Genomic DNA, 14384 nt, shown 5'->3' on the forward strand with positions numbered 1-14384 from the left:
ATATATATATATATATATATATATATATATATATATATATGATCCAGAGAAGTAAATTTAACATGTCTTTAGTGACCAGTTACAATTGTTTCTGTACCAACTCTGCTTGCAACGCCAGTTAATGATAAAGTTCGAAGTGATAATTTATGCAATATTTGTGGTTTTAGACATTTGAGTGGCACTTTATCAGACATGCATCAAAGGTCTTTCCCATTTGTCTCTTTAATGTTGTCACTAGTGGTAAACTGAAATAGTTCTATACTCATGAAATTTGATACTGGTGACTACATACTGGCCATTCCGAAAATTTACCCCTATCTTTCATCCAAACACACTGATTAGCTCTCTTTTGCTTTTACTGTACCTCCTTCCTCCTCACTTTCATATTTGTCGTAATCATGTCCTTGTTTTCTTTCTTCTTCTTCTATATCATTTTCTTTTCACATGCTCTCTATACTAAATATTCAACCCCCTAACCATACTTTTATTTGCATTTTTTTTTTTACTCCCGATATAAGCAAAAACAATATCTGGAAGTTGCACAGTGTAAGAGCAGACTTTTAATGCAAGTCTGATGAAATGCCACTAATGTCTAAAACTGCAAATATTGTGTAAATTTTCAACTGGTGGTGCAAGCAGAGTTGGTACAGAAACAATTGTAACTGATCATTAAAGATGTTTTAAAGTTATTTCCTTCTCTTCATCATCATCATCATCGTTTAACGTCCGCTTTCCATGTTAGCATGGGTTGGACAATTTGACTGAAGACTGGTGAGCCAGATGGCTACACCAGGCTCCAATCTAATTTGGCAGAGTTTCTACGGCTGGATGCCCTTCCTAACGCCAACCACTCCGAGAGTGTAGTGGGTGCTTTTACGTGCCACCAGCACAAGTACCGGGAAGGCCACACTGGTAATGATCACGCTCAAATGGTGCTATTTATGTGCCACTGGCACGGAAGCCAGACAACTGCTCTGGCAACAATCACACTCAGACAGTGCTCTTGGCGCTCCACTGGTAGTGCCATCACGATTTCGCATTCACTTGCCCCAACAGGTTTTCGCAAGCCGAGTTCAATGTCCAATGAAGGAGACGGCATGGGTGCCAGTCGTCGAAGTTAGTTCGATTTTGATTTCACTTGCCTCAACAGGTCTTTGCAAGTGGAGTTTAGTGTCCAATGAAGGAAAGGTACACATAAGTGGGCTGGGTACACCCCTGGCAGAGGCCTTGGATTATGATCTCACCTGGCTTGCCAGATCTTACGCACAGCATATTTCCAAAGGTCTCGGTCAGAAGTCATTGCCTCGGTGATGCCTAATGTTCGAAGGTCGTGCTTTACAACCTCATCCCAGGTCTTCCTGGGTCTACCTCTTCCACAGGTTCCTTCTCATTATTTGGATTATATTTTACTCATTGCTAAATCCATACAACAGTTTTACTGTCATGTACCAAGATGTTCTACACTTGAAGAATTAGTCTGAAATCTGACAGCATTGATAGCCCATTGATAGCTTCATTGGAAATACACTGTCTTTATGCCCTGCCAGGACCGACCTTTATATATATATATATATATATATATATATAGTGACTATGGTAGGCACAGAAACAGAAGATGATATGGAAACTAAAAGATCTTGTAGTTCCCAATTCCAGGATCTTTTATTTTAGGTTTAGAGAAACCATAAATGATGCATGTGAACTGTTCAGAGAATTAGATACTCCTAGCAGAGATGAAAACTGAGAATTTCTACAAAATAATTTTGTTAAAGCTATACAACAGATGCGAAGCTGAGCAAAATAACATGGTGGTGGAATGATATGGTTGATTGGGCAGTAAAGGATAAGTGACAGGCTTGGAAAATCTGGGGAAGGTAGTAAGTAGTAGGGAGAGTATGTCCAAATGGCTAAAAGGGCATCTAGGTGACAGGCATACTAGGCAAAAGGTGAGGTGGAAAGGAAGAAATTCACACATGTACTGCAGCACAAGGTTCAGATCATGAAATGTTCAAGTTTCAAAGACAATGTATAAAACAGAACAGAGATGTCATTGGTGAGAAGTGTATGCCGAATGATGCATACTTGCTGTCAATATAGAAAAGAAGGCAGTGTGGAAGTGCTATTATGAGAAGCTGATGAATATACAGAATGCATAGGATAAATGGGCTAGCTCATGCTGACCCTACAGCAGGACTGGTAATTCAAGTTGGTAACAGCATAGTAGATAAAGCAAGATGAACCCAACAAGGATAGTTGCAAAAATGCTCGAAGTATCTGGTGATGAAGGTAGAGGGGGGTGGGATGTTATTTTAATGTCTTTGAGTGTCTTTTTGGAGAACCCCACTGAAAAGTTATGGTTAGGATCACACAAAAAATGATATAAACTTTTTCAGCAACCCCTCTATAACGATGGTGAAGTGTATGCAGGTTGAATATTATTTTCGTATACAAGGTCTCCCCAGCCAACACCTTCCACATCCCTAGAGTTGGCTCATTGGAAGGTAGGTCTGGTGAGATTGTTGAGATGCAGATTTGTGTTGCATCCAAGAAGTAAGGTGAAGAAGAAGGTCTGCTAGGTTTCTCACAAACAAAGAACATAGGTATAAGATTTTCTGGGCAGGGAACACTGACGGGATCGGGGGCATGGGTATATTTCTTGCAGAGAAATGGTTTGATAAGGTATTTGAGGTAGTCAAAGTCTGTGATAAAATACTTAAGCTTAGACTAGTGCTGCAACCATTATCTCAGCCAGGGCTACCTGATGAACAGAAAGACCGATTTTATAGCACACTTGCAGACTACCTTGTCGATGAATGACAGGGACCTTCTCTTTGTGGCTGGTGACTTCAATGAGCATGTTGGACAACATCCAGGGAGCTTCCATGGTGTAAATAGTGGCAATGGTTTTGGTTCCCGCAATGAGGATTGACCAGTCTGCTGGAGTTCTGGGTAGGGAACACTGATCTGTAATACTAACTTCAGGAAACCTGCCACTCACCTGTTCACCTACCAGTCTGGTGAGCACACTAGTCAGATTGACTATATTCTCATCAGGAAATAAGAAAGATGGCTACTTATAAATGCCCAAACTTTCCCAAGTGAAGAATGCACCCCACAACATAGGTTAGTAGTTAGTGACTTCAGGATCAGGGCTAAATGGCTGCCCAGAAGATGACCAGTGTGGAAAAGAAGGGCCTGCAAGCTTAAGGATCCTCTGAATGGACAGAGATTTAGAGAAATTATGTCAAGATTCTAATGAAAAAGTGGCGGATATAGCATCACATAATGTGGAGGACAACTGGAGGTTCCTACAGGACGACCTGTTGAGGGCTACTGACCATATCTGTGGCCGGTGCAAAGCCCCCTCTTGACCTAAGGTGACATGGTAGTGGAACAATGTAGTTGACAGGGCCATTAAGGAAAAGAAACAGGCATGGAAGGACTGGAAGTGTGGTGGTAGCAAGAAACTGTATCAGATTGCCAGAAGGGAAGCTAGGAGAGAGGTTTACTTAGCCAGAGAAGAAGCAGATAAGAAAAAATTTGCCAACGTTCTGCGTCATGAGGGCCAGAGACTTGAAATGTTCCAAATTGCAAGACAGTGTGTGAGAAAAAATTGCGATGTCATAGGAAAGAAATATATCCGCATGGATGATGGGTCACTTGCATTTAATGGTGCTGCAAAGAGAGAGTCTTGGAGATGCTATTATGAAAGTTTGCTAAATAAAGAGAATGAATGGGAGACAGTGTCAAATGTTGACCCAACAAAGGGACCAGCAATCGAAATCAACAGTACCTTAGTAGATAAAGCAATTAAGGGTATGAAGACAGGTAAGACCCCAGCCCATCAAGAATCACCGCTGAGATGCTTAAAATATCTGGTGGTGTAGGGTAGTCACCTGTATAGTTAACTAGGCAATACATGGAGTCAAACCCAATGATGGGTGTAGCAGCACCATAGTCAACTGCTACAAAGGTAAAGGTGAGCTTTTAGATAGAAATAATTACAGAGGTTTCAAATTGTTGGATCACGTAATGAAAGTAATAGCCCAACTAATTAGGTAGAGAATTAGTTAAGATGATATGCAGTTTGGGTTTGTGTCAGGGAGAAGCACCACTGACGCTATATTTCTGATAAAACAGCTGCAGGAGAAATCCCTAGCCAAAGATAAACCTCTGTGCTTGGCTTTTGTTGACAGGGTACCTTGATCCCTTATCTGGTGGTCAATGTGGAAACTAGGAATAGAGGTGTAGTTTGTGAAAGCTGTACAGCGATGCTATCAGTAAGGTGAGGATTGGCAACAACTATAGCAAAGAATTCCAGGTAGGAGCTCATTGCACTCTTGTTCATCATAGTCCTCCAGGCAATAACAGAGGAATTCAAGACAGGCTGCTCTTGAAAGCTCCTCTATGCTGATGATCTTGCTCTAATTGCTGAGTCACAACCAGAACTAGAGAAGAAATTTCAGGTGTGGAAGCGAAGTCTAAAATCGAAGGGCCTCAGAGTTAACCTAGCTAAAACCAAAGTCTTAGTAAGTAGGAAGGCAGACAAATCACAGATCCTTTCAGGTAGATGACCCTGTTTGATCTGTAGAAACTCCATAAGATGTACCCAGTATAAGCTATGGACACATAAGAGGTGCAGCAATATCAAAGGAAGGTTAACTTGGAAGATAGTTTTTGTGTGTGGAAGATGCACAGGTGCAATAAACACTGAAAATGTACAGAAAACGGATTCCATCACATGCTTGGGGGAAAACTAGAAATAGTTGATAGTTTCCGTTACCTAGGTGGCCAAATCAGTTTTGAAGATGGATGCTGCTAGAATAAGAATAGCCTGGGCAAAGTTCTGAGAGAAAGGTAGACTGTATGATGCCTGTGTGCAAACAGCCGTATTACATAGCAGTGAAACATGGGCTGTGACTGCTGAGGACATGCTTGAAAGAAATGAAGTTAGTATGCTCCGCTGGATGAGTAATGTCAGTGTGCATACACGACAGAGTGTAAGCACCCTGAGAGAAAAGAGAAGCATCAGATGTGCTGTGCAGGAGAGATGATTGTGCTGGTATGGTCATGTGATGTGTATGGATGAGGACAGCTGTGTGAAGAAGTGTCACACCCTAAAAGTAGAGGGAACCCGTGGAAGAGATGGGATGAGGTGGTGAAGCATGACCTTCAAACGCTGGGCCTCAGGGATGCAATGACAAGCAGCCGAGACCTTTGGAGATATGCTGTGCAAGAGAAGATCCAGCAAGCCAAGTGAAATCATGGTCGTGGCCAATGCTAGTGTTGCATAACTAGCTCATTTAAAAGCACCCTTCAATCGTTGGGTGATATGCCATGCTTGTGTAGATATGTTGAACCGAGTAAAATTGTAGTCGTGGCAGATGCCAGTACTGCCTGACTGGCATCCATGCTAGTGGCTTGTAAAAAGCACCATTTGAGTGTGGCTAATGCCAGTACAGCTTGACTGGCAACCATCTTTGTCAAAAAAAGCTTTTAAATGTCTCTGAATTAAGAAAAACTTAACAAAACTTAAAAATATAAAGCAGATGAGATGAGCACATTTTGGTGGGTTGACGTCATCACTATTGGTCTATGGGTATTCTTAGAATTCACTCTACTTCTAATATTTGCACCAAGTGCTCTCTTGATAACATGATGTGCTGTATCCTGCTGCAGCACAATGCAACATTGTGGTTCCTTTCTCTCCAGTGATGTGAATTTCTACTAAAGAGATCAAATGTTTACTGTAGCTCTCTTAATTAAGTCTGTTACCCAAGATAATTTTGATATTTACAGATGGAATACTGTTATATACTTTATGATTAGGAACATGAATTTACAATTTGACTGATTCAACTTCAACACTTGTTTGGTACATCATTGGTTCACAACTAGGTGGGGGAACTCAATAAAAAGGAGAAATCATGAAGCATATAACAAAGTTTTGTAGCTAAATGTCAACAGATATTTATCTCATAGAATAACGGGATGTTAATGGAAAGGTGACAGGGCTTCTAAAAAGGTAGACTATAGAGAAGTCAAGAAGAAATATTCTGAAATTAGCTAATCTAACTAATTACCTTGTTAAATGTCGACTATCTTCATGGACTTCCATTTCTTTACTTTTGTATTCATTTAATTCCTTTCGGATGGCAGCCTGAAAACAAACAAACCAAGTACTGTCACTAAAAAAGAAGTATCTTGTGCATGGATTTCATACAAGAATTCATACAAATGATATAAACACTAATTTGTGATAGGAAAAGAACAATTGGCTCTCAAAAGAGTAAAACTCACATATCTATTGTTTCCAAAGGCAACTGTTTTCTTGCTCTTTGTCAAATTAGGTTTAATTTTTTATAATTCATTAGTTACCCAATATCCAAGCAGATTATTTAAGAACAGTCTAACATAGTGACGTATCACAGTTTTTTTTTACATGATGAAATAGTGGTTTCTCTAGTTACTTTGATGAATGAAAGTTCAGAAAGACACAACTGAGGTACAAAATCTACATTTGCTACAGGTCTGTAGAAAACAATCATCACCCTTTGGCTACCTGGCTGCAGGGTCAGAGCTGAAGACTTCCAGTAGCATCCTCTACCTGTCTCTATCACCTCTTTCCCTATTGCCATTAACAGAAAAATTTGTACAAGTGTGTAAGGTTTGTACAAAGCCAATCCCATTCTCTTGTCCTTCAAACTTGTACAGGTCAGGTTCAACAGTGTCATGTGGCCAGAAGTTACCAAGATGCAGGATTTGTATAGAGTTATCTTGTCTTAGATAAGCAACAAAAAGTGCTAGAGAGCATCATCTGCCCTAGGTCTGGTGAGTGACCTTTAGAAGGCAATTCTATGACATGTTAATTAACCTATAGTTGGGACCCTCAGAGGGTCAGAGAGAACTGGAAACAATAGTGGTTAAGAAGTGGTCTTACACTCCCCAAAACCCTGAAGATACTAAAAGAGGGCCCAACTACCAGATTCAGTTTGAAGTCATGCATACATATATATAGGTGCAAGCATGGCTGTGTGGTAAGAAGTTTGCTTCCCAACCTCATGGCTTCATGTTCAGTTCTGCTGCATGGCACCTTGAGTAAATGTTTTTTACTATAGCTCTGGACTGACCAATGCCTTGTCAATAGATTTGCTTCATGGAAAATGAAAGAAGCTTGTCTCACACACACGCATGAATGTGTACGTGTGTTTGTTACTGTTTCCTTGTCGTGATAATTGTAAACAAGTGTCAGTCATTCAATTCTGATCTTCCATGAAAACAAGTGAGAGTTGGTGAGAGGAAGGGCATTTGCCTGTAGAAAAATATGCTTCAACAAATTCTGTCTGACCCATGTGATCATGGAAAAGTAGATATTAAAACAATGATGATGATGATGTGTATATATATATATATATATATATGTATATTTTAAATTTCTTAATAAAATGTAGCCACTACAAAAATGAATGTTGTTGATGTTAGTATATTGCTACAATCAGCACAAAAGACTGGTAATATTTAGGACAACTTGCTGTTATTAGTTGAAAAACTAGCATTACTTTACCTTATCCTTCGGGGTCAACCGGGTCCAAGGTTTGTCAGCCCGCCGGTCATAATCTTGAGCTTCAGTCACCTCCACATAATCATTAAATTTTATAATTTTTCTCTCCTTTAATTCATCTATACTAGGTCGGAAACTTAGCTGGAATAAAGAATGTGCAAAATGTGAAATATCTACAGACAGCTCATTTATAATAAGCCTGATATGTTGCGTACCATTACATACAACAACCCTTTAACATATCAGTCATAAAGTAAGAAACTAATATTCTCAAGTTAAATTGCAGTGATTAAATTTCCCAACAGAAATTTGTTTAATAGAGGTTTACAATTTCATTGAAGAATATCAATGTGCATATCTGTATTAACATGTATAAAGAGTAAATTGGATTAATTAAATTGTATCTTGTTAATTCCAGACTACCTATCATATTCCTTCTCATTTCCATTTCAACATCAAGAAAATTTCTCTTTCATTCACATGAATGAAATATTTTTGAACAATCCCCATTTATCCAAAATTATGTTTTATATTGGTTCACTATATATGTAGTGCTGTGTCTTTATATTATGATTCTAAGAAGTCAGTCTCACAGAACCATGTTCATCTTGTCCTCTGCATTTGTCTAAAACTTTGTCACTTCTTTCCTCTTGTTCTTTCAACCATAGCATCACCATAGCTGTCCATGTCGATAAAGAACTGCCTTGTTATAAAGTGTTGAAAAGACTGAATAAATGTGTTGTAGGAACAAAGGGTAAGAAATGACAAAGTTTTAGATAAATGCAGAGAACAAGGCGAACATGGTTCTGTGAGAATGACTGGTTGGAATCACAGTATAGACAAAGCACTACACATATAGTGAACCAATATAAAACATAATTTTGGACAAATGTGGTGAGTGGTGGTGGAGAAAGAATCTTTCTGAGGATTGTTCAAAAATATTTCATTCATGTGAATGAAATAGAAATTTTCTTGAGGTTTAAATGGAAATAAGAAGGGACATGACACACATGCAATCAAAAGATGGGGGGGGGGCATACAAAATGAGAGAGGGGGGAGAGGGAGAGGGAGAGAGAGGGAGAGGGAGAGAGAGAGAGAGAGCGAGGGGGAGAGAGAGAGAGAGAGAGAACTTACCTTCCGAATGAGGTATCGTTTCTTTTCTTCCTTTTCTTGTTTAGCTTCTTCTGCTGATTTATCTTTAAGAGATAGAAAAAAAAAAAGAGGATAAAGATAGGATATAGTAGTCTACAACTGACTGTAGGCCATAGTAGTTTACCACTGAATGCCCATAACTGGACATATCTCTTCATTCCTGAATGTACCACTGCTGCACTACCCATGACTGCTCTGTTAGCTTTAAATTCATTTTGCCAGCTGAGTAAACTGGAGCAACATGAAATAAAGTGTTACCTAATGACACAATGTACCTCTCAAACTAGGAATCAAAACCACAATGTTATGAAGAAGAATCTAAACATCTAACCACTAGGCCAAGTACTGTTTCAAATATAAAGACACACAAAGAATAGACAAAAGTCAAATGTTGATATGAAGAAGTGAGTCAGTGAGTAAAACCTGATTGTAGTAGAGGGCATGCAGTTTAAGTAGTAAGACAACGTAAGTCCACAGAAGTTGAATTTATTTTCTCATTATGGCATTGGAAATGATGGGAGGAAGTTTTATGAGAAAAAATTTTGGAAGATTTGTGATTTTATTTCACCCTCCCCCCATCCTCCAGACTGATTTAGGCCTATTTCTTTTTTGGCACTAGGTACTTAAAAAGCAATGGGTGAAGCCTTTAGAGTAGGAAAAAAAATTATGAAAATATTTTGAGACAAAAAAGTATGTAATTTAAGGGAGATTTAGCTGCTGTTTCCAGTTCATTACAAGGTCTTCAAGGGATGTGCTAGAAACAGCAGCTAAATCTCCCTTAAATCACATACCTTTTCATCTCAATTCAAATTTGTTTTTTCCTACCATAAAGGCTTCTCCCATTGTTTTTTAAGTGCCTATTGCCCTCAAAATTGGCCTAAATCAGTTTGGGGTAGAGAAGATGGGTAAAAAACTATTTGCAAGGCTCCGGTGAAAAAAAAAGGGAAAAATTTCCATCAAAATGGAGGAAATCCAACATATGTGGTGTTCTGATTCAAAACTCAGCCCTACAAATGAAATTACAGCTATTGCAAGCATTTCAGACATGGTTATATTGTGATGCATTATCTGTAAGGGGCTCCATTTTGTTACACTGGTATAGGGTATAAAACTGAATCTTCTCTAAATTTAGAGCTTTACAATAAATTTAATAATATCCTTGGAGAGCTCTGTGGAAGGGGTGGCACACAGTTTGACTATGCAGAAACTCATTTTTTGGTACATCATGACAACATACCTATTTTCCTTGGAAAATCATATATCACTTGAAAGTTCTGGATGTGAACTTTGTTCTCATGTAGTTTTATCAAAATCTGACACTTACCTAAGATGTCAGGGTGCTTCAAACACCCTGGTATTTCCACCCATTCACAAAGTTCATCTGGAATTTTTTTCTTTTTTTGATTGCTGAATGGTAGCCCTAGATCTAGTTCAATGTTCTTGAGTGCTATAACTCAAGTTATGTTAATAATCATACAAGCAGGTAGAGGAACTTTTTTAGATTTATTTTGATATAAATCTCGATAGTGGTAGGTCAGTTAAATTTTTGTGATAAGTTGTTAATAATAGAAGACGTATTAGCTTCTATAATACAGTTGCAAAAACTGTCCGATTTTACCTTTTTTAAAATTGAATGAATGGTTGGAGTTGTTTGACTTATGGGACCTCCCCATAAGTCAAAAAAATTAATGGCTGTCCTACAAGTGAAAATAACTCAGCAGCTGAATTGAAGAAAACATTAAAAAAAATTGTTTCCTGAAGTGCTGTCAGATAAATTAGGTCTCTGTTCTAAGACTGAGGCCTGTTTTCAAATAAAGTGTGTAGTGGGGGTGGATGCTCAGAGAATGCTACCACTAGAATAAGAATAGCCTGGGCAAAGTTCAGAAAGCTTCTAACCCTACTGGTGACAGGGAGACGTTTGTGTTGGTATGGTTATGTACTACAGATGGATGAGGAGAGCTGTGTGAAGAAGTGCCACTCCCAAACAGTTCAAAGAATCTGGGATGGAAGGAGACCTGGAAGACATGGGATGAGGTGGTGAAGCATGACCTTCAAATGTTGGGCCTCACAGAGGCAATGCCGAAAGACCGAGACCTCTGGAGATATGCTGTGAGTGAGAAGACCTGGCAATTAAAGTGAGATCATAGCCGTAACCTACACCAGTGTCGCATAACCAGGCCACTCAAAAGTACCTTAGATTGTAGGGTGACATGCTGTGCTTGAGGAGACCTATCGAGTCAAATACATCAAAATCAAATGGAAATTGTAGTTGCAATCCCCGTGTCGGTGGCATGTAAAAAGCACCATCCGAACGTGGCCAATGCCAGCGCCACCTTGACTGGCTTCCATGCCGGTGGCACGTAAAAAGCACCAACTGATTGTAGTCGTTGCCAGCCTCCTCTGGCCCCTGTGCCGGTGGCATGTAAAAAGCACCCACTACACTCTCGGAGTGGTTGGTGTTAGGAAGGGCATCCAGCTGTAGAAACACTGCCTGACTAGACTGGCGCCTAGTGTTGATAGTTTTACCAAGTGGCCAGAAGTATACAGAAGTATGCAAGAACAGACTTGACCGAACAACTATAAGTTGTAGCAGCCTGAGTGAGAGATGGAGAGAGTAGGCATTAATCACAGAAAATTGTAAGGTGTCTTGGTTCGTGAATAGTTCGTGGAGAGTTTATTGGATTGTTACGTTGTTGTTACCCTGCTTTGTTATATGTTTATTGTTACTACATGGTTATAGTGAAAAAAAGTATCATTATAACAATTGGTGAAACAATAAATACAATGATTACATGCCAATTTTGGACTCTAGAGGCCCTATTTAACTCAATTTAGTGCAAATTCTTGTAGAAATATGTTTACTTAGCAATTAATTTTTCTGATGATATAAAATCTTTTATATTTTGTGATGATTATCTGACTGACCCCCATTGAGTTTCATATCAAAGTAAAGCTAAAACATTCACCTACATGCATATATGATTTTTAACACATCTCAAGTTATGGCACTCAAATGCACTGAATTAGAATGAGGACTACTGTTCAGCAGGCAAAAAAAAAAAAAAAAAAAAAAGAAACATGGCACCACTTTGAAAATGCATGAAAATTCCAGGGTGTTGTTTAAGGGATCCTGACCTGATATGTAGCAGTCAGATTTTAATTAAAACTATATGGAAAGAAAGCTCAAAACCAAAGCTTTCAAATGATAAATAATTTTCCATGGAAAAACCTTTTGACATGGAAATGAAAGAGCAAAAAAATGTGTTTCTTTTGTGTTCAAACAGTGTTTGTCTCCATTATAGAGCCCAAAAATGCTCTATTGTTTAATCTTTTCTACTCTAGGTACAAGGCCTGAAATTTGGGGGGAGGGGACCAGTTGATCAGATCGACCCCAGTATGCAACTCTACTTAATTTATTGACCCCAAAAGGATGAAAGGCAAAGTCGACCTTGGCAGAATTTGAACTCAGAATGTAAAGACAGATGAAATACCTCTAAGCATTTTGCCTGGCATGCTAACATTTCTGCCAGCTCACCACCTTAAAAATAGATAGAATATTATCTCTTGTCATATTGTAATATTGTCATATTATATCTATTTTATAGATATTATATTTATTTAGATCCCATCACATAGCAATAAGCTATGTGATGGGATTTAAATAAATAGAGAGAATACTTAGACAAAATATATCTGCATATAAGAGATGAGAAGATCATTTTCTGTTTGAAAATATGCAAAAGAGAATATAAACATTTAATAAGTTATATTATCAAATATTGCAAAATATCCACTTTTTATGTGAAGACATGTTTTTGCTAAAGTCTTCAACCAACATTATATGATCTGATATGAAAGCATGTGGTCTGATGGTTAAAGGTGTTGGGCTTATGAATGTCGGGTTGTGAGTTCAATTCTCAGACTAGGCAGTAAGTTGTTTTTCTCAATAAGGCAATTCATTTCACATTGTTCCAGTACATTCAGCTGAAAACAAGTACCAGTGGCACTAGGGGTAGCGGGATTTCAACCCTGCAACATTTGGGGTAGTGGGAGTAGATTCTTATACTCCAGCCTAAACACCTTGAAAATCTGGAGAAGACCCTATCTGTTGAGGTAAAAACAAATAATGCGATAACATGACCAAAGTTTATATTTTGGTCATGTTATCGCATGTTATAGCAATGTTTAATTAATCAAACTGTACAGGAATTAAACCGATCTCATACCATACATCGATATGACTGACTAAATATACAGGACTTTTTACAACTTTCAGACATGCTAACAAGAAATACAATCCCAATCAACTTCTAATCAGAAAGATAAAGGTAATGTTAATGGTGAAACAGTCTAACCAAATCACACAAAATGAAAGATGATATAGAACTTTTACAAACAAGCAAAGGGTATAATGAAGTGTAAAACCAAGTACTTACTGTGTAAAATATTTCTTTGCTCAAGTTCTTCAGGTGTTGGCCTCAAACTTAAACGTCTGTCAAAACAAACAATTATAGAGTATTTTTTTTAAAGAGAAACATAAAAATAATCCAATTTTTCTGAAGTACAACAATATCATTTTTATTTTCAAACAAGCTATGGTTTAATGTTACTTGTACTTTCTGATAGGAAGGATTAAAGATTAAAAAATGACAAAAGTAATGCATCATTGAACAAAATTGACGTAATCACTTGTCAGCTTCTGTTTTAAATTTTAAATGTTCACCAATCTGTTTGGAAGCCTGTCATATGTGTGTGATTGTAATCTCATGGACCAGAAAGAGCATGTTTAGGAAAACTACACAACTATAGGTGCAGGAGTGGCTGTGTGGTAAGGTTCAGTCCCAATGCATGGCACCTTGGGCAAGTGTCTTCTATTGACAATCGATGCTGGTGTGCTTGCATCGCCGTAACTTAGCGGTTTGGCAAAAGAGACCAATAGAATAAGTACTAGGCTTACAAAGAATAAGCTCTGGGGTTGATTTGCTCAACTATAAAGGCGGTGCTCCAGCATGGCTGCAATCAAATGACTGAAACAAGTAAAAGAGAGTAACTACTTCTTTAGAATACACATCCCAATCAACTGTAACTCAGAAGAGCCTAGAGCTGAAATATTTTGAAATATCGAGACCAGGAGTATTATTAACTGCAGAAGAAGCTACATGCAACAAATAGAGTGTAAAGAAATACTGACAAAAGGATGAAGTATGGTGAAGGTTGAAATATATAAAAATCTAATTATTAAAAAGTTGATAAATTATAAGAAAAGCTATTTCTATTCATTTTTCCAAACAGAACAAAGTTGCAGTTTTACCTTGTATTTCTATATTTCAGGGTGAAGACCCATTCCTCAGGACATTCGGAAGAACAATTGTTGGAAGAAGTTGGCAACAGACTTTTTCCAATCACCACTTTTCTGAATCTCTTGAAGATAGGCTCTTCACCCCAAAATATAGAAATATAAGATAAAACTGCAACTATGTTCTGTTTTCTTTTCATTTTGTAGTGTACTTTGCACCTTCACACATTGTTTTGACTTTACACATTCTTTAAATTTATACCTCACACTGCTTCACAAAATCCTCATTTTATTTTATCTTATATATTAAAAGGCAAGCTCTCTGTGTTGTGTGAACCACTTCTACTCCTACAATTTTCAACCGAATTTCACCAA

The 14384-nt window shown here is 38.1% G+C and overlaps 1 protein-coding gene across 8 annotated transcripts in view; it reads right to left on the reverse strand.

Moving 5' to 3' along the window:
- LOC106869710 (phosphatase and actin regulator 1) overlaps window positions 1-14384 on the reverse strand; it is a 389302-nt gene that overhangs the window by 4008 nt on the left and 370910 nt on the right. For all 8 annotated transcript variants that reach the window (XM_052970519.1, XM_052970514.1, XM_052970517.1 and 5 more), the window contains 4 exons: window positions 13150-13205; window positions 8696-8757; window positions 7565-7702; window positions 6084-6160 (listed from right to left, as the gene is read on the reverse strand). In XM_052970519.1, the coding sequence (XP_052826479.1) occupies window positions 6084-6160; window positions 7565-7702; window positions 8696-8757; window positions 13150-13205 (333 nt within the window). The remainder of the gene's footprint in view (window positions 1-6083; window positions 6161-7564; window positions 7703-8695; window positions 8758-13149; window positions 13206-14384) is intronic.

Source organism: Octopus bimaculoides, chromosome 9 (assembly GCF_001194135.2).
Source record: "Octopus bimaculoides isolate UCB-OBI-ISO-001 chromosome 9, ASM119413v2, whole genome shotgun sequence".
Lineage (NCBI taxonomy): Eukaryota > Metazoa > Mollusca > Cephalopoda > Octopoda > Octopodidae > Octopus > Octopus bimaculoides.